Source organism: Siphateles boraxobius, unplaced genomic scaffold, assembly GCF_051911475.1.
Source record: "Siphateles boraxobius isolate OS27281-9 unplaced genomic scaffold, OSU_SipBor_1 11, whole genome shotgun sequence".
In the NCBI taxonomy this organism is placed as follows: Eukaryota; Metazoa; Chordata; class Actinopteri; order Cypriniformes; family Leuciscidae; genus Siphateles; species Siphateles boraxobius.
This window is the reverse complement of record NW_027508711.1, coordinates 12,276,411-12,301,611: the sequence shown is the minus strand read 5'-3', so window position 1 is coordinate 12,301,611 and position 25,201 is coordinate 12,276,411. Positions and strand designations below refer to the sequence as shown.

General features: G+C 36.3%; 2 protein-coding genes across 2 annotated transcripts in view; one reads left to right on the top strand and one right to left on the bottom strand.

Moving 5' to 3' along the window:
* The first annotated feature begins 388 nt into the window (after positions 1-388).
* rbmx2 (RNA binding motif protein X-linked 2) lies at positions 389-4,706 on the top strand. Its single transcript, XM_077196952.1, has 6 exons — positions 389-472; positions 1,055-1,170; positions 2,983-3,034; positions 3,116-3,245; positions 3,865-4,039; positions 4,167-4,706. The coding sequence occupies exons 1-6, from the start codon at positions 468-470 to the stop codon at positions 4,598-4,600; spliced, it is 912 nt and encodes a 303-aa protein (XP_077053067.1). The 5' UTR covers positions 389-467; the 3' UTR covers positions 4,601-4,706.
* A 2,096-nt stretch (positions 4,707-6,802) lies between these two features.
* Positions 6,803-25,201, bottom strand: part of siah2l (seven in absentia homolog 2 (Drosophila)-like) — a 38,408-nt gene continuing 20,009 nt past the window's right edge. The window contains exon 2 of the mRNA XM_077196902.1: positions 6,803-11,792. Within this exon, the coding sequence (XP_077053017.1) occupies positions 11,241-11,792 (552 nt within the window). The 3' untranslated portion in view covers positions 6,803-11,240. The remainder of the gene's footprint in view (positions 11,793-25,201) is intronic.

The window sequence follows — 25,201 nt, the reverse complement described above, 5'->3', positions numbered from 1 at the left end:
AAATGTAATAAAATAAGTGTATTATTTTATTAGTAAAATTATAGGCTAGGCTAACTTAGGCTATTTCAATGTTATTTCTACTTTTATTTAAATGTTACCATTCCATTTATTTTATTGTAGACCATTTATTTTTGTACTCCTTTAAATTGTGCTACATGTAGCCTATGTAAACGTTATGCATCTATAGTGTTACACTTTTTTACTATGCCAATAAAACTATCAGTGTATGCTTCATATGTTAGTTCTTCAGCTGTAAGGCTAAAAGCCGTTGCAAAATATGAGAAAATACACTTTCAGCTACAAACACACAATCAATGCTAAAGGAGAAATCTAAGTTTAACAGTCAGTTGACTACATATCCCACAGTCCTTTTCAACAACCCGGAAAAAGTAGTACCACATGCAAAACGCTCAAATCGCTAACGTTAGTGGAACAAAATCCTTCCGGAGTGACTGCGGCTCATCACAATGAAGTAAGTGATGCGTTGAAATTTATGCTTTAAAAATGTTATATCTCCCTTACTTTTGTTGTCATATGTTTTTTTATTAGTCTAATACAGTTACTAGACCCCTCAGTAATGGAAAAGGTCACTAAAGGTGAAAGCTAAACAACTAGCCTCAGAGTTTTTAGCAGTTACTGTTAGCTAAAAGCTAAACATCCATCTGGTAAAACATGAAAGTAAACTAATTCTCGAATCATTTATTCTTTTTGAATAATTTATAGGACACTGACATATAACAAGAAAATGAAAACATAAAACGACGACTCTTTCGGCATACAGGGTGACAGTTATTGTACATAATTATACTGTATTATAGATACTGTATTATTACCATAAATGGACATTTGAGATAAAATGTTTGAATACAGTTGACATACTTTAAAGAATTTAATTGTTTTCAAGTAGTGAAAAGTCATCCTAATGGAAGAATCATAAATAATTCTGGTATCTTGATGCACAGACTACACAACAAAATAATAAACGTCATTAGAGAGCATGTATATTGTACTAAATGAGATATAATGCAAATATATGTTCATTATCTGTCTTTAGTCCACTCACCAAAGTGAAACTCATCAATGAACTGAATGAAAGAGAGGCTGAACTGGGTGTCAAAGACAGTGTGTCCTGGCATTCAGTCTATAAAGACAGCGCCTGGGTCTTCATCGGTAAGTGACTGGTTAGATTATAGATTATTAGATTATAACACTGTGACTGTGTGCCAAAATCCCAGCTGGATGTCACAGTTCACTTTATTTTGCTATCCTCACTTAAATAAATTAATTAATTATAGTGTCCTGCACCCACTAGTAATAAAAGAATATGAGTCATTTCTGAATCATTTTTGGTTTGACTTTGTGTGTGTGTGTATGTGTATATATATATATATATATATATATTAGTCAAACCAAAAATGATTCAGAAACCAGTTATAAAATTTGATATTATTTTATTACTAGTGGGTGCAGGACACTAATATTAATTTATGTAAGTGAGGATAGCAAAATAAAGTAAACTGTGACATTATTCCCACAAATTCTTCATACAGTGGACTACCAGTAAAATGTCAAAAAAAATTGGACCAAAAATGATTGTTTTGGTTACGTTTTTTCCTTTATTGTTAAGGCGACCTTTTTACACCACAGACTGAGGAAATTAAACATTGCTTGGTAATTTGTTGAACTAAATTGGTATTATCTAATAGTGTACTTAAATTTAACAGCTATTTAACCTAATTCATTTGTGAGACAGTCTAACAGAGGGATGAACAAAACTAGTGAAATATCAACTGATTTGATAACTCTTAGTCCTTGTCATATTTTATTACAATATTCTAAACTATAGCAAATAAACTGTGATAATGTGAGAAATGTTGAAGGTGTCTGAATAAATTTTTGTTTGACTATGTATGTACATATATATTTACGTATGTATGTATGTATCATATATAAATATGTATGTATACATATTTATAATTTATTTTTTCATTTAAATTATTTAGTATAATAGTTAGTTTAATATTTGAAATGAAAAAAATTAATTAAAATAAATAATAATATAGTAATAAATGGATTAAGAGAAAACCAGCGTAAAAACTTTGAGAAATAAAAAATGTAACTGTCATACTAAATGAAAAAATAATTTGAATAAAATACTTAAAAATACTACAATAATAATAGAATAATAATAAGTTGATTTAGAGAAAGACAGTGTAAATAAAAAATAAATAAAAAATATAAAAGATCAAGCTAACTATCATACTAACTAAATAAATAATTTAAATAAAACACATAAAAATATTAAAATTATAAATTGATTACGAGAAAGACAGTGTAAAAAACAATGAACTGTTGTCCTAAATAAATTATTTGAATAAAATACACAAAAAGATTAAAATAATAAATAATAATAAATTGATTCAGAGACAGAAGTGTAAAAAGTATATAAAAAGATAAAACTATTGTACTAAATAAATCATTTGAATAAAATGCATAAAAATAATAAATAATCAAATAAATAAATAATATATCTAAAAGTACACTACTATAGTGAGTTTAAAACATAGTAACAACACAGAAACTAAATATTTTCTAAATAAAATTGTATGCATATTTATAATGTATGTTTTTCACAGTATAAATTGTATATTTATATATGAAAATATATAGCTGCGTTTTAAATTGTAGGATGGGGGTCCGACTCCTCTCACCCGTCTGTGGTGTAGGAGGCAATGCCACTGAAATGCTCTCTGGATGGAGAGATTTGCACTGTTCCAGATGGTGGCAGCATTTACCTGTTTCACTAAACCTGTTCTTCACTAGAGTAGACAATGGCATGATCACACTCATTTGCCAGACTAAAGAGAACAATTTCAAGAATTGCATAATACTTTGTTTTATAAATTCTGTATTTATTGATAATTTATTTGAGGTAAATGCTGACCTGTTCAGCCTTGTATGTAAATATGTTGTAATCTGCAGGTGGATTTCCATATGATCTGACAGAAGGAGACATCATCTGTGTTTTCTCTCAGTAAGTCCTAATTGCATCAGAAACACATCTTCTTGTTTTATTTCCTCCTAGTGAAGCTTAATCCTCCTCTGTGCATCTCAGGTACGGAGAGATTGCCAACATCAACTTGGTGCGAGATAAGAAGACGGGCAAATCTAAAGGATTCTGCTTCCTGTGCTATGAAGATCAAAGAAGCACCATTCTGGCTGTGGATAACTTTAATGGAATCAAGGTGAAGGGCTTTCCCAGACGCTTATTCAGTTGTGTGCGTGTACTAAGGGAATATACTATTTCTTGTTATTTATATAAACAATATATATACATGAATATTGATAAATGCTGACCTAGTTGTGGATCAGTGATATTATTTGTATCCATGCTTTTCAAAAAATCTTAAAAAAGGCAAATCTTAAAAAAGTTTTATTATATATATTTTTTGAGATAAAAGTTTTTTGTTTTTTTAACAATATCATGCATTATTAATTTAGAAATATTACATTTTCGGGGAGTCGCACATGACATTTTACAACCTTAACAAACCATCTTGTTATAAAAATGCTAAATTATTTTATTTAATAGTTTATAATATCATTTAAATATATCATTTAATTAATGTTTATATATTTAATTTTATATTTTTATTTTTCTTTACAAAACCATATTGTTAGAAATATATATTTTTTTAATATAGTTTATAATATCATTTAAATGTATTAAGTAAGTAATGTTTATATATTTTTTTGTTTGTCTTTATTATGATATCAGTACCCTTTTTAACTTATTGCCATATATAACCATTTTTAACATCACCTATATATTTGATCTTTTTAAATTGTTTTTCTGCTCTACAGATTAAGGGTCGAACCATACGTGTGGACCACGTCGCAAATTATCGACCACCAAAGGACACAGATGACATCGATGATGTCACCAAACGTTTGCGAGAGGAGGGATGCGCTCCCAACGTGCCCCAACCTTCCGAGTCTGAGGAAGATAATGCTGTACCTGTGAAAAAGCCCAAAAAAGGTGAGGAGAGGCGGATCTGTTCACTGAATGGAACATGTCTTTATTTCAAGAGGCAATTCGTTTTTCTTTAATAAATTCCCGTTTTTATTTATTTAACAATTGTTTGGCTCATATTGTTATACCTTAGATAAAAAGGAGAAGAAGAAAAAGAAGAAGGAAAAGAAAGAGAAGAAAAAGGCACTGAAGGAAGAGAAACATGAGGCGTCAGCGTCTTCCCCTGTCAGAGTGAAGAAGGAGAAGGAGGACACGGCATATGAGAAGTACGCTGGGAAAGGACTGGCAGGGAGCAGGAGGGACAGACCCGGACAGGATCCCGGGAATCCACAGGATGAGGCGGACAGATTCAGAGATAGGTACAGGGATAGAGAAGAAGACAATAAGACGGATAGAAACAGAGAGGATGTGAGACAGCGAGACAGGGAGGGGGATAGAGGAAGAGAGAGAAATGAGGAACGAGAGAGAGAAAGGGAACGGGATAGAGAGCGAGACAGAAGGGAGCGAGACCGAGGGTTTGCCAAACACAGACAACACAGTCGTGAAAGAGAACACAGGCGAAATTGAGCAGAGATAGTTATTTTACTTTTTTTTTAAAATACAATTTTTGTGTTTTTGTGTGTGTGTGTGTGTGATTCGAAAATGTAAATAAATCTTTAGATTTTTTATTAAACATCTGTTTGGAGTAATTAACTGTATAATGACCACCTGATATCACACAATATACTCTTTTGCAGTGTTGGGGAAAGTCACACTTAAAAGTAATGAGTTACAATATTGCGTTAATAGCAAAATATAAATACACTGTAAAAAAGTTGCTGCCTTAAATTTTTAAGGACTATCAACTTGGATGTTTAATTCATTTCAACTTAAATGACATTAAACTGACTTTAATAAATGAATTGAATCTTGTAGAACAAATCATTTTTGAAAACGGCTTAACTTATTTTGGTGAGTTAAAGCAATGTAAAAACATGTCATAACTTATTGATAATTATCATTTTTTTACAGTGTAGATTTTGGTGTCAAATCGAGTCTAATAAATTGCAGTAACTGTTATTGAAATAGTTTCTGCGACAGTAGTGTCTCCTTCCAATCAACAACTGATATATCGATAGAACGAAAGTCCCTGTCCGTTTCACTCGGATGTACGTCACGATATGGGGGGAAAAAGTCCAATCGCTACTTCTGTTTCATCTCAACTTTAACCTTACATTTATCTATTTAATATTGTTTTTCCTAGATTAATGCATTTGAAAGAACAAGGGTTAGGGTTTGTCAAATGTGATTGACCTGTAAACTCACATGTGCTAGTATTTGTATCACTAAATGTTACATTTATTAAAATTACATTACTTTTTATGGAAAGTATTGGGTTGCGTTCAGGGTTTGAAATGAACACCCACCAAATACGGGTAAAAATCAACTGTGGCGCTTAACGCTGTCAAATCACTAGCTAATTTGTTGTGTTACTAATGTTTACTCACTTTGCTGGGGAAGTTCGTCTAAGCCAAATCTGCAGATTTAGTGCAAATACTCAACTCGTGTGTCATCATGATATTTAATACAGCGTATTGCTTAGAATCTGCGCTTTTCTGGCTTACTTGAACTCACGTCAATACGCAACAAATAACAGCGCGCTTGTTCATTTGCATTGAAGCAATAGCGAAGATTAAAAAGCATTTGTTTAACAGAAAAGACATTGTTATTTACCAACATCCTACATGTTCTTTTTACTGTATTGTAAACTGTATCTGTTACTGTATCTGTCCTCCTAAAACACATTTTTGGTGATGTGGATATAGGGAGGAGATGGCTGGATGACAGGATTTTGTTTGAATAAGAAATTAATATATGAAATCCAAATTGTATTATATGTGTCTGTTTGTCTGTGTGTGTGTATATATATATATATATATATATATATATATATATATATATATATATATATATATACATATAGAAAGCTGTTAAACGTAGTTAATCTGGTTAATTTCTTTTTTTTGGCTAGTAGAAGTTCTGAATTGCCAAATTGGCCGGTGGATACCACCTTTCAAACCCTGGTTGGATTACTTTTACATTACATTTTCTAGTTTGTTTTCTAATATAAAAAGTTATACTTCTGGCAAATGTCACACCATAACACGTCCTTTCTCACCATAAATGAAATGAATAAGCCTCGAAGGCTGAAGGAAATGCAAACGCACGTCTGTACAGTAGAGGGCGCCGCTCAAACAAACTTTTCTGGATCCTTTCCCGCGCTTCCATTCTGGAATCTGGATCGTAGAAGAAAAGGATGCAGGAGAAGAAATGTCAACACTTCAACACAAACATATGTAATGTTTATATAAAGTGATTATTACTTTTTAGTGTCGTTGAACTGAATCAGTGATGGTCATTGGTTAATAAAGTGAGATTAAATAAAGTATATTTGTATAATTTAACACATGTAATTATTGCAGATTTGCATAATATTTTGAATGGCATTTCACTGTTTTTGCTTACAGGAATACTGAATCTGTTTTTGTACAAGTGAGACATTCATTCTAGAACTGCAATAACCATCATGTTCACACACAACGCCTCTGCACCTCACTCCCGACAGCAGAGCTATCAGTCAAAACATGAGAAATCGAAGTTACTTATTTGAAAAGTAACTCAGATATTTAATTATAGATTTGAAAGTAATGCTTTACTTTGCTAGTTACTTGAAAAAAGTAATCTGATTACATATCTCAAGTTACTTGTTAATGCATTACCCCAACACAGTTTTTTGACAAATAAATAATCTTTATTTAAGTTTAAATGGTACAAAAAACAAAAATGTCTTGATGAACAGTGTCAACTGAATACTCTAAAATCAAGATGATGCAATCAAAGTACACCAATCATTATGGATTCAGTTGTAAAACTATTACAAGACATTTAGTTAAGGGCGTGAAGTAAAAAGAAAATTATTTATATCAGACCAAGCAGGTTTGCACATTATCCATTTATACCTGTTCAACCGGAAACAGCATTTCATCTCTAATATTTCAAATGATTGCTATTGCCACATCAACATATTCAATAACCTAGCATGAGAGGATAAAACAGAACTACACAAATATACTCTGAATAGATAAACACACCGAATTTATTTGTAATAAACAGAGTTGTGAATGTGGGTTGTGGTGAATTTATCTAGCTCGTCTAATGACAAAAAACAGTTAAAGAAATCCAACACATTTTTTATGTCCAAAATAATTGATTTCGGTAGAAAAACACCAGTTAGCACAGCTTTTTATACTGTAAATTAAGAAAATTGCCCTTATATGTAATATCCTTAGTTACTGCGAGCAGTTCAATTCAAGTCAAATATGAACAATCCATTAATTGGCCAATCAGGAGGATTGCAGATGTGACTCCATTAGTCTTGTTCTGTCACAGACACTAAAGATTCAAGTCAATACTCAAGGTTAAAGGTCAAATGTTTGTTTGCACTGTCACTCTCATAAGATGTCCCTCTTTTCATGCTCACTCACTAGAGTACATCCCAAACCCAGGTTTGATGAAGCTATCAAAAAATAAAGAAGAAAAAATGCTTACACCGGTTATTAAAAAATAAACAGCTGCCATACGTCATCAGGATGTAGCGGTCTTTTGTTGTTGTAAGTGGCATATTATTATTGTCATTTTTAGCTCATTAATGTCTCACAGTATTTCCCAAACTAAATTATGTGAATTATTCACCATAAGAATGTTCATATCAATTATTTCATTACTTTATTAATGTAACGTAATATTTCAATGAACAGTTCAAGAGCAAAGCATTAGGTTTCCGCAGAAACACTGATTCATTGTGGAAAATTACATTTGGACGACCTCTAAAAGCAAAATATAAATACACTGTAAAAAAGTTGCTGCCTTAAATTTTTAAGGACAATCAACTTGGATGTTTAATTCATTTCAACTTAAATGACATTAAACTGACTTAAAAAAATTAGTTGAATCTTGTAGAACAAATCTTTTTTGAAGTTAAAGCAATGTAAAAACATGTCATAACTTATTGGTCATTATAATTTTTGACAGTGTAGATTTTGGTGGCAAATCGAGTCTAATATATTGCACAAACTGTTATTGAAATAGTTGTTTCTGCGACAGAAGTGTCTCCATCCAATCAACAACTGATATATCGATAGAACGAAAGTCCCTGTCCGTTTCACTCAGATGTACGTCACAATATGGAAAAAAAAACCTACTTATGTCGCTACTTCTATTTCATCTCAACTTTAACCTTAATCTATTCAATATTGTTTTTCCTAGATTAATGCATTTGAAAGAACGAGGGTTAGGGTTTGTCAAATGTGATTGACCTGTAAACTCACATGTGCTAGTATTTGTATCACTGGGTTGGCATAAGAAACGGGAAAAAGCTAATTTCATCGCCATGCATGTAAAGTATTCTAGTGCTTGATGGGAACATGTTTATTCACCAGTTCATTAGGATGTGGTACTCAATATTGATCATGATGGCTTGATTGCGAGGCATGCCACACGGCTCGGGAAACCACCTAGTGGCTTAATTAAAATGTATTTATTCCGTTTTAGGTTCACTTCGGTGTAGGGGAGTCTGAAATGCCGTGGGAGATAGACAGATGGCTGGTGGACTATTTTGATATGGTATGTTTTGCTACAACAAGCTACAATTGTTGGTTGGTCATATCAGAATTAAGACCTGAATATATCTGGGTATTACTTGAAAATCCAAACAGATTAGGCTAAATATGCAAATTAAGTTTTTCCCATTACTATTGTTTTTATAGCCACACCACCCAGACTCAGGGCTCTGGGCTTCCTTCAGGGCTTGCCATCTACATGCAGTTACTCCATCCTGTTCAACACACATTTAGGATCTTGGATCTAGGATTTTGGATCTGTCATCTACAGAATGTGTCAAAATAGGATTTCAGACTAAGATAATAATAATAAAAAAAATGTACAATAATTTTTTACTTGGAATGAATGAGCTAGATTCCTCATTAGCATATTTAGTTGCCATGACAACTGCATGTAGAGCGCACAACCATGGGGACGAGAGTCACTGACCACACTTTCATCTCCAGCTATGGGTCTATAAATGTACAAATTCATCAACAAAACAGAATACATTTGCTCTAGAACAGATTTATAAAACATTTAATTTACATTTTTAAATTATTTTCCAGAGAGAATGAAATAGAAGCTGAGGGTGTGAAGTTGTGCATCAAACTTGGGATCTCTTCACAGAACCAACCACATTCAGGGATATCAATGCTCTTCTCGCAAAGACATCTCCTAAGTCTTCAGAGGTATTAGATAAGAGGCTGGGTTCCATACTTGAACAGTGTAAGTGAAATGGTTACTGTGAACACGCCATGTCCTTCCCACACATAATGCCACTTTGTAAATTCTGTAAAAGTCTCTTTCAAGACACTGGAGGTTTGGAGCATAGTGACCTGAACCTGACACACTTTGAGTCCTAGAAGGCAGACTCGAAAAAAGACTAAGTTTGTATACAAGTAAGGCATTGTGGGTTCATTCTCAAGGGGAGAGTGAGGAATTGCTCAGAACTTACAGACAAAACTTCAGTCTAGACTAAACAATCATTTTAAAGAGACTTAACAATAACAACAAATATCAACAAAACTAAAGTTGTTTATATATTTACAAAAACTTTCCTTAATCTTACATATTACCTTGAATATATAGAAAGAAAAAGTACAAAGACAACAAAACCAGTCAAATTCAGCCACTTAATCAATGGGGAAATAACAGATGGGGGTGTGCGCAGGCTAAATCTTTTACATACGGTCATTGGAGACAGGACAATTTACGCAAAAGGTGGAACACCTATATTAAAGGAATAGTTCTCTCAAAAATGAAAATTCTGAAATCTGCATGATTTCCTCTATCCTATGGAACACATAAGCAGTCATCTAGCTAAATGTGCAAGCTGCTCTTTTACATACAATGAAAGGCATGGTTTTCAGTGTAAAACATCTTAAGTTTTAGGCATTCCTCACCCAATGCGATCATATGGCTTGAGAAGACATGTAATATAGTGCACAAGTTGTATGGACTACATGTATGGTGCTTTTTTTTTTTTTTTTTTTTTTTTGTCCTTTGGTCCCCATCCACGTACATTGTATTGAAAGAGAACAGCTGATATTCTGCTAAACTTCTGCTTTGGTGTCCCACAAAAAAAAGTGTTACAACAAAACATGAGGGTGAGTAAATGTTGATAAATGTATCATTGGTAGGTCAACTATCCATTTAAAAATCAAGCATCATGTACAAATATATCTAAGAATATTATCATGTGGCATTAGATCATGGGTAACAGAACATCTGAAAAGTTGGCTGTAGTTCTGTCATTTCATGTAGCTGATGATGTTGAATCTGTGTCGTTTACAAACCAGTTCTCTCCTCTGGATAAGTTAACAAGACCACAAATTAACAAACTTATCCTCATCTACATCTTGCAACATTGAAGACCGATATATTAGTAAAAAAAAAAAAAAAATGAGCTTAGATTCTTGCAAACATGGTGGCTCTGTAGTTATTTTTGCAAGTGAGTTTTATTTCCACCATGCACACTGCATCTCCACCATGGGTATTGTTTTATCAAGCCATTATACAACTATGAAATTCAGAGGATTACCATTTACATTGCCATGGTTCCACTCGATATACCGAGAGGAAAACCAAAGTAGTCAGTGCAGTTTTTGAACACAGGTTTTCTGAGGCAAATGTTACACATTCATGCCTAGAATCTTCCCAATGTAGCATTTGATTCTGTGAAGCTAGATTCACTTGTCAAGTTCCTGTGGATTTTGGGCTGGACATCCCAGACAATAAATGTGGTCATCCACACATAAACTTTACCCGGGGACTGAGGTGTTTGAATCCTTGGGGTGTACAAGGGAAAATCTCAATTGCACTTCAACTGACTGCCAACACCTACACACTCCCCCCTCTTTATCTCGAGAAGAACTCCTGCCATCCATCTACCATACTAACCTACAAGTGAATCTGGAAAGTCTGCGTTGTTTTTGCAGGTGACTCTTGAACAGAAATATACACAAATGTATACATCTCCCAACCGTTGCCTTCAGAATCCGCAGTCTGTTGGGGAGCAGAGGTTGTCAATTGTTTGGATCAATGGAAAAAGCCTAACGCTGCCACCTCAGCACATGGAGATGGTCACGTTAATACCCAGATTGCCGTTGTCTGCAAACAGGTGAGCAATAGAGGTATCAAATACAAGACAATCACTGTTCATGATGGCTGCCGCTACACCGTCGTGGATTGATCGCGGCGTGGCCTCCCATGTGAGCCGCCTACGGTTGCCGTTCAACTCGAGGCGGTAGGCAAAGTTCTCCGCTTGCTTTCGAGTGCCAATGAGCAGCACAATTGCAAAGAACTGCTGGTGTCCCTCGTATTTCTCTTGCTTCTCTAAAACCAGCATGAAGTGGTGGCCGAAACACGACTGCATCATGACCCAGTCCACAGCCCCGGGTAGGTTGATATCCGTGGCCAGAAAGACAATGTCCTCGCCCTGTAAGGTGGTAATGGATTTGTGGGCATGCATGAGATGTGGCATGACAGCCTCCAGGGAGCCCTGCCATTTACAGGAGGCCCCCGGGCATGGGCAGGTGTACGGGCGAAACTCACACACTTCTTCATGTTCTGGCTTCTCGCTGTGGTGAAGGGACAGCATACATCCAGCCGAGGCATACTGTTGGGAAAAAAGAAGAAAAGAGACATTAATAAAAGGCTTCTGGTACACATCTGAAAGTGAAGAGTGTTTGAATTAAGAATCCTCGGGTAAGTAATGGGAAAACACTGACAGTAGCAGGAACGGTGAGTGGGGAGGCTGAGAAATGGTGAGAGAACAAGGAAAAATTGAGAAAAAGTAGGATAAAGGGATTTCAGGAGGGCAGGTGAAGGACACAGGAGATTATATATAGGTAGGGGAAAGACGGAACTAGGCCATGTGTCGAGATATGGCAGTATCATTTTGAAACGTATCCATAAATTACATAGAGTGATCCGTCTGTTCATGTGTGTACTTGCCATAAAAGCGACGTTGCTACTAATCATGTGTCAAGCTGTGACAACCCTCTCATTCTTTTAATGCACGTGCAGTTTGGGGAAATGAGCGGGACGGATTGTATTCCTTGAAGATGAATAGCACAGCAAGGCTCTCTCTTTGATTATCTAAGGAAGGGAATATCAATGAAGGTCAAATATGAATGTACCCCCAATATGCTCACTTTACTAGAAATGTGCACACTGCATGACTTTCACTGCACACTCTAAAACCAACATTTATCTCCCTGAATGGCCTACTGGATTGGACTTGCATCAACAAAAGGTGAAATCCCACGATAACCTGATAAATGCCCCTTTCAGGGAATTTCATCAGCTTAGCAGAGCTGCAGTAAAGGCAAGGTATTCAACTCAATTTATGGGTAAAGGTTTAGATGAGACCATAGACAAAGTAACAAAGAAAGAAAATCCTAGCATGAATAGGCAGGAAAAAGGAGCAAACATACTGGTTTTCTGACAAAAAGCAAGCTCAACTAGTCTAGGCAGTGAAGAACTAAGACCAAGTCAAAATATTGGATTCTTTCTTCTGAAAATGTAAACTTTATTAATTACTTTTAAATCCTTGCACCACAGTGCAATTGGTTTCTATCAAGTTAATGCAAGGCTGGAGGTGTGGGCGTTCAGCCCACTCAACGCCCCCCAAGGGTGCGCTTCAATATCTGCCAAATTAATTTTTAATCTGAGTGGTAAGTCACTGGCTGCCTAGCAAAAATCAATGAGTGACAGCCGTTATCCAGTGGTCCAGAACACCCCAGAGGCTGTAACTGCCTTAAAACACTGACATTTATTGTCAAAAGCCGTTAAGAAGCAGCTAGGAGAAATAATCATTATATCTCCTTCACGTTAAACTGGGTTTTCCAAACTGTCTTTCATTAGGACATGGCCTGTGTCCAAATACCCTCAAATTCATTTAGCTAATCCTTCCTCATTACCCAGCCTTTCTTTCACGAATCAAACAATCTGACTTCTAGGTGTTGAAGGTTTATGTGTCCCATCTCTTCCCTACAAATCAGACAGTTATCCTCTTATCCACCTTTTTAATGAGAGAATGACAGGATTTTGAGCGGTAATCCTAGGGCCGTACGGTGGAGATAAAGCCTTTTTCTAGAGCTTGTTGGAGCTGAGGGTATTGGCGTATCTGGTAGGAAGGAACCATATCAAGTATTTGTTTAGGGTACACTGTTGAGTGTGTGCAGTTTCATGAGCATGTGTGACATTCAGAACCCTCAGTTATCACTATACCCGAATTCAGCTGTGAACTTCTCAAAACAACCCAGTATATCACTAACCTAGCATTGATTAGCCCTTAGAGCAAACAAATTAACATTTCAACAACGCATTTGAACATCCAAAGACCAACATATTTGCCACTGGTTTCCTACTCTCATTCACTTTAATTAAAACTTTGAATCTATCATCAGTGTACATTGCTCTAAAGAGACCTGATAAAATAATAAATGAAGTGCTCTCTTTCTGGGACACCCTTGACGCTGTGCCAATTTAGCCCTGTGGAGACGCACAGACCCTGGGCTAGGAGCTTAGCTACTGAATTATTTACACAATTCCACATTTAAGTTGCAAATTATATCTTGCCACTTTAGCTTAAAGGGGGAAGTCATTGGATATGCTTATTTTGATAGATGACAAGGAATTTTGACAATCTATTAACTAGTTTTGTAGTGTGTTGACATGAAAATGTATTTTAATTCAACAAATTAACGGCAAATCAGAACACAAAATGGGCATGTAAAAGTCACACTTCATAGGTTTTTGTTGGTTTTAATTTTACCCTAGGATAAAATGCTCAGTTTTCAAAACAAATTTAGTGCTGCAAGTACTGTTAAGCTTCAAGTGTACCTTTCCTTGTTCCAAATGACTAATGCCTTTGCCTACAATGTTGACAGTTGGGAAGCACTGGGTAGCCTCATTTCAAGAAACTATTGATGTCTCCCATTCACCTATTCAGAGCAAATGAATGAGAGGTAGGCTTATCTCTCCTCCATTAACCAGCAGGAGGACCTTGAGTTGCCATCACCGAAGTGTCAGTTGAAAGCGAAGGCGTCTCCGAATTCATATCCCAAGAGACTGAGCCCAGGACAGACAAGATGGCATAATTACTGTGTCTTTTCCCTTCTCTCTCAAGGACAGGGTGACATGGCAAAAGAAAGCACTCTTTGACCAAGAAAGGCCACCATCATCTTGGTCCCCTCTTATAAAGCACCATGTCATTGTCTTTGCACTTGATCTCATCACTGCTGGGAAGCAGCAAGATCATAATTACAAATCACCTCTGTGGGGGCCTTCAAATAACCCAACCGAAAGGCACAGAGAAATCGGATTTCTCCTGATCTGTGGCAAGCCGTTGCACCCGCTTCAACCACTGCAATGGAAGCCTAGCCACTCGGAATCAATAGCAATTTAGTTAAAAGTTTCAAAGCTGAAATCGGCCCAGTGAAAGCCAGAGTAATTAGGTTAAAGGGGGAGGGGAGTTCTTGCTTGCAGTCTTCTCGCTCGGTTCTTCAATTACATTTAATGTTTTTACGGAGCAATTAGTGTAATGTGTCTGTATGAACATAGTATAACTGGCATTGAGCTGGAAAGACATGGAAACTGAGCCTTCTGTAATGTAGGATGACATTTAAGTGCGAGACTAAAACAAAAAATTTACATTTTCGAGAATCAAGTCTTAATGTTTTGAAAATGATTTTATAAAAGGCGGTTTACAAATGCATAACATTTCGTTAAAAAACAACATTGCGATGGTTTTAAGCCTTTTAGGATTTTTTTTGTCTTTGAGGCTATTTTTTATTACTTTGTCATAAAATTATGAATTTAATTTCATGTTTTATGACTTTTTTCTTAAAACTTAGCCTAGAGAAAGTATTCTATTACCATTATAAGAGTATTTTTAAAGCAATATTTTATTTCTGTAAATGGTGCAACTTTATTCCCATAGGCATAGGCGGCGCAACTTCATTCCCTATTCACGTAACATTCATATTTTCCTAAAATTGTCCTTTGGTTTCCTCTACAAGTAAATGCATGGGCTTAATGCCAGCTCACACATATGAAAACAAGTAAAATAAGTGAGGGGGAAAAACCTATAAAATATTCCTGCAGCAAACAGCAAATTAACAAATACCATAATACATAATATCTAACATAAAAATATTGAGCAATGATCTTCACATGCAATACTCACCTTGCTCCCTGGAAGTGGCTTGGTATGACAAACTGGTCGATTTGTGCCCGTGACACAAACACCTCGTTGTCGTGGCCAACCGAGCAGGCACCGCAACTGTGACAAATCCCTCAGGAGAGGGAAACAGGAGGCCGGGCACAACATCACCTCAATACTCCAGTCAAAATGTTTGGAGACTGTTTGCCGTGTCGGACAAAATTAGGCTAGCCTAATTCTATCTTCAGTATTCACAAATCAACCTGAAGAAATGCTGCTCAACATAAACAAGAAAACTGTTTGGGGTCTTCCCATTCACAGGTAGATAAAATCTAAATCTTAAGAATTTTACTATTAATGCAAAAATAATGATTTTGAAATTGTGTGAAATGAACCTACTGACCCTACTAAGAGTCAGAGGCAAACTGAACACGCTGTACTCGCTCACTCAAGCAAAAACAACGTTCCCATGAGTGCATCTGTACAAGTCCAAGTGTGTATGGCAGCACAGAGTAATTATATTCAATGTCTCTGTTTACCTCAGATTCTGTTTGTGTGTCCTGAAGGACACTGCCAAAACAAGTCTTACGGACCGGTTAGAGCGACGCAGTCCCCTCGTCTGCTGGCTAACACATGCACATAACAACAGTAAAACCAAACAAACAATCTATTGATTCAAAATATACACCATGGACTGCATTGTCCCCTCACAGGACCAGAAAGAGACCCTCGCTGGGATTCAGTAGCCGTACAGAAACTGTCAGTGTCAAAACACCTCAATCCCAATTTAAATTCTGTTCTCATTCCATGCAGACGAAAAAATAAATAAAACCTACGCTTTTCTCTCAATTCCCAATTCTGGATTTTCAGGTCAAATCAGTTGTTTGAAAAAGCTTTCAGGATAAGCCCCAAAAACATCTACGAACCGCAGCATCCTGTTCAAATTGATCAGCCTCAATAAAAGGCTTTTGAAATGCAGTCAGGTGAGATGTTGTACCCGCAGGAAAGCATCAACCTCTCCTCATATTGTGCAAGATCCTACAAATATAGCTGGCTAAATGACTGCGATCTCTGCAAAACAATCTTTCCTCCTTCCTTCCTTCCTTTCTTTCTTCTCTCCTCTGTTGTTGCTGCGCTCCGGAGGGTGACAACTCAGCAGAGCTGCGGACGCGGAAAAACATTGTGGACTGCAGCACTGGCAGCAAGCTTGCACACGACGGGAGGGGGTGGGGGAGGAGGAGGAGGAGATGGTGTGTGTGTGTGTGTCGGGGGGGGGGGGGGGGGGGGGTTCTCACCTCCCCATTCCTCCGCTCGTGTTTTTTTCCCTCTCTCATGCCTGTAGCACAGCCATTTGGGGACATCAAGCAGAACGTAATCTACAGGTCTTTCATGTTAGATTTGGGCTCGTTTATTCCCCTGCCGCACTTTGAAGGGCAGATATAGAAACATGCATATACACATGAGAAAGTGAGCCACAAGGGAAAATGAGGATTATACATGATTTGTGAATATCAACATAAAAAACTAAAATATAGATATATTTCTCTAATGCATGCCATGGCTACATTTATTTGATCAAAAATACAGTAAAAAATTTTTTTTACTAAAAACAACTTTACTGATATATTTATTAAACTGATTTATTCCTTCGAGGGTAAAGCTAAATTTTTTGCATCATTACTCCAGTCTTCAGTCTCACATGATCCTGCAATGGATAACAAAACTCACGGTTCGGATCATATTACGGTTTTGAGTCACAGATCGGATAATTTTTCGGATATGCAAGAAAAAAATCAAATGGAGGGGGGAGGAGGACAGGGTCAATAAAAAAGTATGAAAAAATACACTAATTACAAGCATAGATAAATACAATTTAACAAAGTTACAAATAAAGTAAGGTTTAAAAGTAGTACTCGGGTGCAGAAATGTAATTAGGCCTAAATGTCAAATAACACTATAGTGTTCACTGTATAAATCAAATATGGACTCATATTTGCTGCGCTTTGTTATTTGAATAACATTAATGAGATAGACAGCAGCAGGTATTTGTAGGCTGCTGTCACTTTAAGACCTAATGCACAGATCCAATACAATGATACCCATCCGATTTCTTTCTCAACGGTTTACATTCACTTAAAGGGATAGTTCACTAAAAAATTAAAATTGTCTCATAATTTACTCATCCTCAAGTTGTTTCAAACCTGTATGAATTTCTTTCTACTGTTGAACACAAAAGAAGATATTTTTAATAATGTCGGTAACCAGACAGTTGATGGACCCCATTGACTTCCATAGTATTTTTTTCCCTACTATGAAAGTCAACGGGGTCCATCAACTGTCTGGTTACCGACATTATTCAAAATATCTTCTTTTGTGTTCAACAGTAGAAAGAAACTCATACAGGTTTGAAACAACTTGAGGGTGAGTAAATTATTCATTTTTAAGTGAACTATTCCTTTAAGACATCTCCAACTGGGTTTATGAGAATACTTGCCTAGACGGGTATTTTGACATAATTCTGTGTGTATGTGTCCATTCAAGTGCAAGGAGATGCAAAAGAGGAATACATCCAGTGTTCACGGTTGTACAGATAACAGCGCACAGGAACTGAGTTCTCTTTCGCCTCTTCTTGCGCTGGAATAGCTTTAAAATAGCTTGAATGTATAAACTGGCCAGACAAAACATGTGCAAATGATAAACTTTCACTATGATGGTTAAACTTAGCAATTAATCCGCGAATCACATGCATGCCGAACCGTGTGGCCTGATCCGTACAGATCGCGGATTAACTACAAACATTTTAACCACATTCACAAATCATTGTAATATGCTGATTTGCTGCTTCTTATTATCAAGGTGAAAACAGTTTTTGCTGGGTTTTGTGGAACCTGCGGTATGCATTTTGTTCAAAATTCTTTGTTGGAAAGTTTAAAAGTACAGCATTTATTTATAGTAACTTTTACAACAAATTTATTTATGGAAACTTTTGATCAATTTAATACGTCTGGCTGAATAAAAGTATTCCGTTTGAATCTATCTATATGTTTAGAAGTAGAAAAAAAAAACATGAATTCAAATTATCAATGGTATTTTTATAAAATTTCCAGTCACTAAACAAGTACAAGATTTACATTTAATAATTAAATTAAAAAACAATTAATTTCTGTCATAATCCTGTAATCATTTCTAATAAAAATCCTGTTATATTTATGAAAGAAAAAAAAGTATAAATGCAAATTACTGATCTTATTGTCAATGATTCATTCATGTAAACACATTATTTTAAACACTCTGGCCAGACATATGTACATAAAATCCACAACCGACGGATAGATCCAGGTCTCATCCTACAATTTTTTATCTTTTTCGATAAACCGTTAATCACAATAATTGTTAATATCAAACTGTCAAAAAGAAAAATTGTATGAGATATACTGCAAATAAATTGCCTATCCCTAATCCCGTATATTCCACGTGTGTGTGTGTGTGTGTGTGTGTGTGTGTGTGTGTGTGTGTGTGTGTGTGTGTGTGTTGCCTATAAAAAATAAAAAAATAAAAAAATTCACACTATGCATTGGATTTTCTTTTCTTAAGCACAGTGCTGACTATGACTTATTCTCATAGCTCCAGCATTTCATATTTTTTTCCCTATTGTCCATTTCCCTTTTCATCATTCTCTTTTCTTCACGGTCCTGTTTAAGGTTGAGATGCATCAGATGAACCTGGATGTATTCACACATCTGTGTGCCTGGAAGTCTGTGGATCTAGCCGTCAGTACCACAGGTGTTATTTACATTCATGCACAAGGAGAGAGAAAATCTGTCTCACCGCATTCTACTCATCTTTAGCCTCTTCACACACACACACACACACACACACACACACACACACACACACACACACACACACACACACACACACACACACACACACACACACACACACACACACACACACACACACACACACACACACACACACACACACACACACACACACACACACACACACACACACACACACACACACACAAGGCTAATACCTCTTGGTTTTCTCTGCTTTGGAAAAGTCCGCCTATTTTTAGCCTGACGATGACTGGCAGGACAATCAGGACGTTACAATTATAGGGCTACACGGGACGGAGGCTGACACTCGCATTCTTATTTCATTACAATGACATGCATGAGCATTTTAGAGTGGGTGGTAAGAACATCCCAGTATGAGTCACTTCATTTTACAGCCGTACGTATATCATGATACAGTTTTCCTGGAAATTTAAACAAAAAATTTGTTGAATATAAATTCTGATATGATAAGCCAATTATTCATGTTATAACCGTTAAATGGCCAATATTTAAATGTTATAATATTTTGTCTAAATCAATTGAAATTATACACTAAAAACTAAAATCATTTTAAAAGCTACAAGTTAGGGGTGTAACTATACCCTGTCACGATTCGATACAAATCACTATATCGAACGATTATTGCGATACTCCAAGACGCATGATAAAAGGTTAACAAAAAATGTACTGTTTATTAAAATGCAAAATTTGATATTACATTTGGGGTGTGAATGAATAGGCTTTGGACTTTGGTGCTGGAAACCCAATGCACAGGACAATGGTGACACTAGAATAAAAATATTTGATTTTGAAGCTAAAAATACAGAATTATTTTAGACAAATATGCTTCCACTCTGTCACTGACTAGATATATGTAAAATAATGTAGGCCACTTTTTACTGGTGACATCAGACATTTGCCATTATCAGGACCAACAATATATATATATATATAGTTGCATTTTTGTATTGCGATACATTGTGATATGATATATTGTTACACCCCTACTACAAGTCAATTCAGGCATCAAAACATTATACATGTACAGTGTGAAAAATTTATATTCATTTTGAGATTCGTTAGAGTGTTTTAAACTAACTGCATCTGTGCGCTGCATAACACAAAGGTAAAAAATTGGGAAATGAGTTTTCACAATTCAACACCCTGGAAGATAACCAATAAGGTACAATTATATTGTGTTTATCATTTTGAGAAATAGAATACAAATGTTTGCTTGCTGGTGTCAGATTTTTAAAAATCATGCTATGGAGTGAGGATATAACGTAGCAGACAGCAGGATCGGATATGTGTTGACATTTAATGCTGACACATGTTATACACTGTCACACCATACAGTCGTAATGAGCATATGGGCGCGCGCTCACTCACTCACACACACGTCTCCATACCAACGTGATGAATCCGACCCCCAACCTGAACTGGATAAATATTGTTTAAGTTCTGGTCCAATCTGACTTCTGACCTATAATGCTGCCTGAATCATAATCATACACCGTTCGTTCATTGGCCAAAGGAGGACTGGCCCCCAAACTGAGCCTGGGTTCTCCCACGCTTTTTTTTTTTCTCCATTCTGTTTTTTTGGTTCCTCACCACTGTCGCCTTTTTCACCTTTTTTCGCCATTGGCTTTTGGCTTGCTTAGTTGGGGACATTTAATTTTATATTTAACAATACTATTACAACATTATATCTCTGTAAAGCTGCTTTGAAACAATCGGTATTGTAAAAAGCACTTTATAAATAAAGGTGACTTGACTTGACACAAAAATAGGAGGATGAGTTGGACAAGGTGTTCCTCTCCAGCTAAAAAACTAGTGCTTTTCCATTTGGACCCCATGATGACAGATAAAGGATACAGAAAGCACTAAACTTGCCTTGGGTTCTCAAAACCAGGCAATTGAATTAAGGGATGCTGCTCATGGAGTTATGGGGCATGACAGATTGACCCGTGATTGCGGTTTAAATTTAATGTTCGCTGAGCTGGGACAGAGACAGATCGTATTGATACTGGTTCAGTACAATAACATAAGGCTTTTTATCTCGCAGAAGCCAGTAATGTGTTTTCACAGTAAGGCAATGTCATGTGTAATTCCAAGAACTGGTCAGGTAATTTTTTCAAAGTAGCTTGAATAAACGGCTCTCTCTTAAAGTCCTAATTGTATCCCTTAAAACTCATCTTTGATCACCAAAATTACATATTTAAAAGTTTTTTCCTTGAAAAAAAAAATTCTTCATGCCATAAAATAGCTTGAATATAACTCTACACCCTTGTCTCAGTTAATATACACTGTGCTATGAATATGCAAATTAGCCCGACCTCCACTCACTCACAGCAGCTTAGAGATTCACTCGTTGACATGATTGGTTACAAGGTAGTTTGTGACGGCAGAAACGCCAGCGATTTCAAACCGCGTTTTTGAGACTGTCTTTGGTTCACTGCAGTTTTAAAGAGAAAATACTACAGCATTCTACATGTTGTCACTTCTTGAGTCTCTTCATCTTTGTCTGACTCCGGTTTGAACATAAAAAGCTAAAAGTTTTAGAAATTTTCAGTGCATCTCTGTGTGAGGTAAAAGGACACAAGCTGTTGAAGCTCCGCCCTCTGTGCCGGGAGCAGCAGCTCATTTGCATTTAAAGGGACAAAAAAATAACAATTTTAACATGCTACATAAAAATATCTGTTAGGTATTTTGAGCTAAAACTTTACATACACACTCCGGAGACATCAAAGACTTATTTTACATCTTGTGAAAAAAATATCACAAGTGCTAAACAGCATATTTGCGAGAGTCGCGCTTTCTACAAGAAAATATGCATTTAATATCAAGTTAAGTGACATTTCAGACACATCATGATCTGGCACTTTGTTTATTTTTTCTTCTGCCAATAAAAAAAAAATGGTTTGGTAAGAATGCTGCAGACCATAGACACCAAACCACAAAAAATAAATAAATAAAACAAAACCCAAGTACAACATGTAGCATAAAACAAAACATCAATGTATTGTGATTATTGCTCTGTAATTTAAATCTTAACTGATAAACATTAAGGGTGTGAATGTACACGTATTCGGTACAGGTCTTTCAGTTTGTTTTAAACACTGCACATGCAAAACTTCTCTCTGTGAGGAACAAACCCTGAGTTTCCCCCCCTAGGATGGGACAATATTATTTATAATGATATACAACGATGTTGTGAACACATCTGAAAAATAACACAGAGTGAGATTCTGCCGCATAAGTGCATGTGTGTTCACACTTGGTTTGTTTTGCTTGCTCTGTTAGTGTGGTTCATTTGAATAAGTGTGAACTGAACGCTGCCATCTGAACCCTTGTGTGCACCAAACAAACAAACTCTGGTGTGGCTCGACTGAAATATGGACGCAACACAGACCAAAGACATCTTAACGAACCAAAAACACCCTAAACTTTATTTTAAATTAAAATTTAAACTGAAATTTTCTCTCATCATAGTCCGGTACAGGTTTCAGAAACGCCGTCTTTTTGCAGCGGATCTTTGTGTGTGTGTGTGTGTTTGTGTGTGTGATGAAAGAACTCCTTTACACATTTTATAAACTCTTCACGAGTTCTCAGCTGGTCAAAATGCCATCATATGTACACATATAGAACAAGCGCATTTCTCCCAAAACACAGCATTGGTTTGAACGCCACGTTCCGTCGTGAAATAATATATATTTTTTTTTAATCTTTAAAGGGGTCATATAATGGTACATGTACTTTTACAAGTTGATTATACTGAAATGTGTGTTGGCAGTGCCTGCACACAACCATCATATAATGATAAAAATCCATCCAGTGTTTTTGTTTTAATCTCCTTATATGTTTTCCCCTGCCTCAAATTGAGCCGTTCGATTTTGTGACGTCAATAAAACGGACGCCCCTCCCACAATTGATAATTGACAGCAGCGTTTATATGGTTTCAACACAGACCCGCCCTGAGCGAGCCGTCATCGTAGTCTGCCATTGTTGATACACTGGAGCAGAATGGCGTCTAAGCGATTGTGGTATTCTGTTCTTGGGTGTAATAAGGAACACAGCAGCCATTTTGGTGTTCCTAAATTCGAACCACTGAAGACGCAGTGGCTGAGTTTTATTTTTGAAGGGATTATCCCAACGATCAACGTAAATGCTTTTATGTTTGCGCTAATAATTTCTCACCAGACTGCTTTATAAACGAGCATCAGTGTAAATCTGGTTTTGCTAAGAAGTTGCTCCTGAAAACAGAATCGGTACCAACTATTCGTGTTCCTGCTGCACCTCCAGAAGAAGTGAGTGTAACGTTTTATTTACCTTTAAATATTAATCTTTGCAAATCGCTTGCACGCTTCACGATGAATGCGGCTAATGTTTACACTCAGGGTATATTACGGCATGTTTTCTCTGTAACGTTACGACGTTCTCAATATAATTCATAATCCCACATTTATAATGAACAAGGCGTTATGGTTTATCTTTCAGCACTGACAGTTGTACCTAACACTGAGATAACGTTACGCATCACTGACAAGCCTACATTTACCCAAAAAGAAGTTTTTCAACATCAATCGGTCAACGAACTAACCTGTACATCAGTAAACACATAGCGTCTGTATCTTACTACTCTAAATTACCCTGCCAGTACATAAGTTACAAAAATAGATCAAAGTGACATCTATTTTTGTGTTAAGTCATTTTGGTTCTGAGTTAACCAACCACTCAGAAACGTCCTGTTCGAGCCTTAATTGTCAAACTTCTTCGGGGCCGTCATCTTGTTCCGGGTCCGACTCCGGTTCAAATTGGTATGGTAGAACAGATGTGTCCTCAGAGACTCCCGCTAACATTCTTGTTGCAAAATATACCCTCAACTGTTGTCAAGGCAACACTCCATGTGCGTGGTGTCAAAACACCATAAAAGAACAGAGGGGTGGAGTGAGCAAAGCTCATTATCATTTAAAGGCATATGCACTGAAACTGCGTGCCGAAAACAGAGCTGTATTTGACCATGTAAAAATAGTGTTTTCTTACAATACTAATGATAATTTTTAATAAAAGTATATTACAAAGTTTTCCTTTAGACCCTAAAGATTCATATTAACTTGTACAAAAATGGCATTATATGACCCCTTTAAGTTCGGTTTTAAAAATGACAGTGTGAATGCTAAGTGAACCAGGACTAAATGTATTATTTTCTCCTTTTGGTTCGGACCAAAAGAACCAAGCGAACCGAAACTGCAAGTGTGAACACACCCTAAAGCCCAATTTATACTTCTGCGTCGAACTCACGCCGTAGCTACACCACTGGCTGTGTGTAGCACGCATAGCCTACGACGTACCCTGACGCGTACCTTTCCAAATATTTAACAAAACATCAATTCTATGTGAACCGCAAGCGCTGTGATTGGTCTGCTAGAACCCCTCCCTCTATGGGTAACTGCACGTCAAGGCAGATGACGCAGAAGTAAATGAAAACCAACGTATAGCCTAGGGCGTAGGTCCGACGCATAAGTATAAATTGGGCTTAAGTTATCTTAAACATGAGATGTTCTTTATATTAAGGACTTCAAACAAAATCATAAACCTGCATTGCTTTCATCAACGTCAGACGTGCGTGTTGTTTAATGCTTTTGAGATGTGTTTTCTTCATTGCACATCTTATGGTTGTAAACGTAAGGGATATATGTAGGGATGCACCGATACCACTTTTGAAGGGTCGAGTACGAGTACCGATATTTTTTTCCTGGTACTCGCCGATACCGATACCGATGCCTGTTGTACTGGGGGGGTTCTCGTTTTATGTGGCAATTTTCTAAGAAGAACACAATGAGACTAATGAACAAATCAGCATCTTTATTTTCAACAACTTAAATAAACTTAAGAAAATAAATAATTCTTATTGTGCTTATCACAAATTTTCAAAGCCCAAATTTCACAGTGTCCAATAACCTCCAAAGGGCAAAACCAAGGACATAATGAATGTAATTTTTACCTGCCTGT

Excerpts from the sequence above, each read along its gene's own strand:
- rbmx2 (XM_077196952.1), top strand. Across the intron at positions 3,035-3,115 it reads ATCATCTGTGTTTTCTCTCA|GTACGGAGAGATTGCCAACA; the intron begins GTAAGTCCTAAT and ends TGTGCATCTCAG. Across the intron at positions 4,040-4,166 it reads TGTGAAAAAGCCCAAAAAAG|ATAAAAAGGAGAAGAAGAAA; the intron begins GTGAGGAGAGGC and ends GTTATACCTTAG.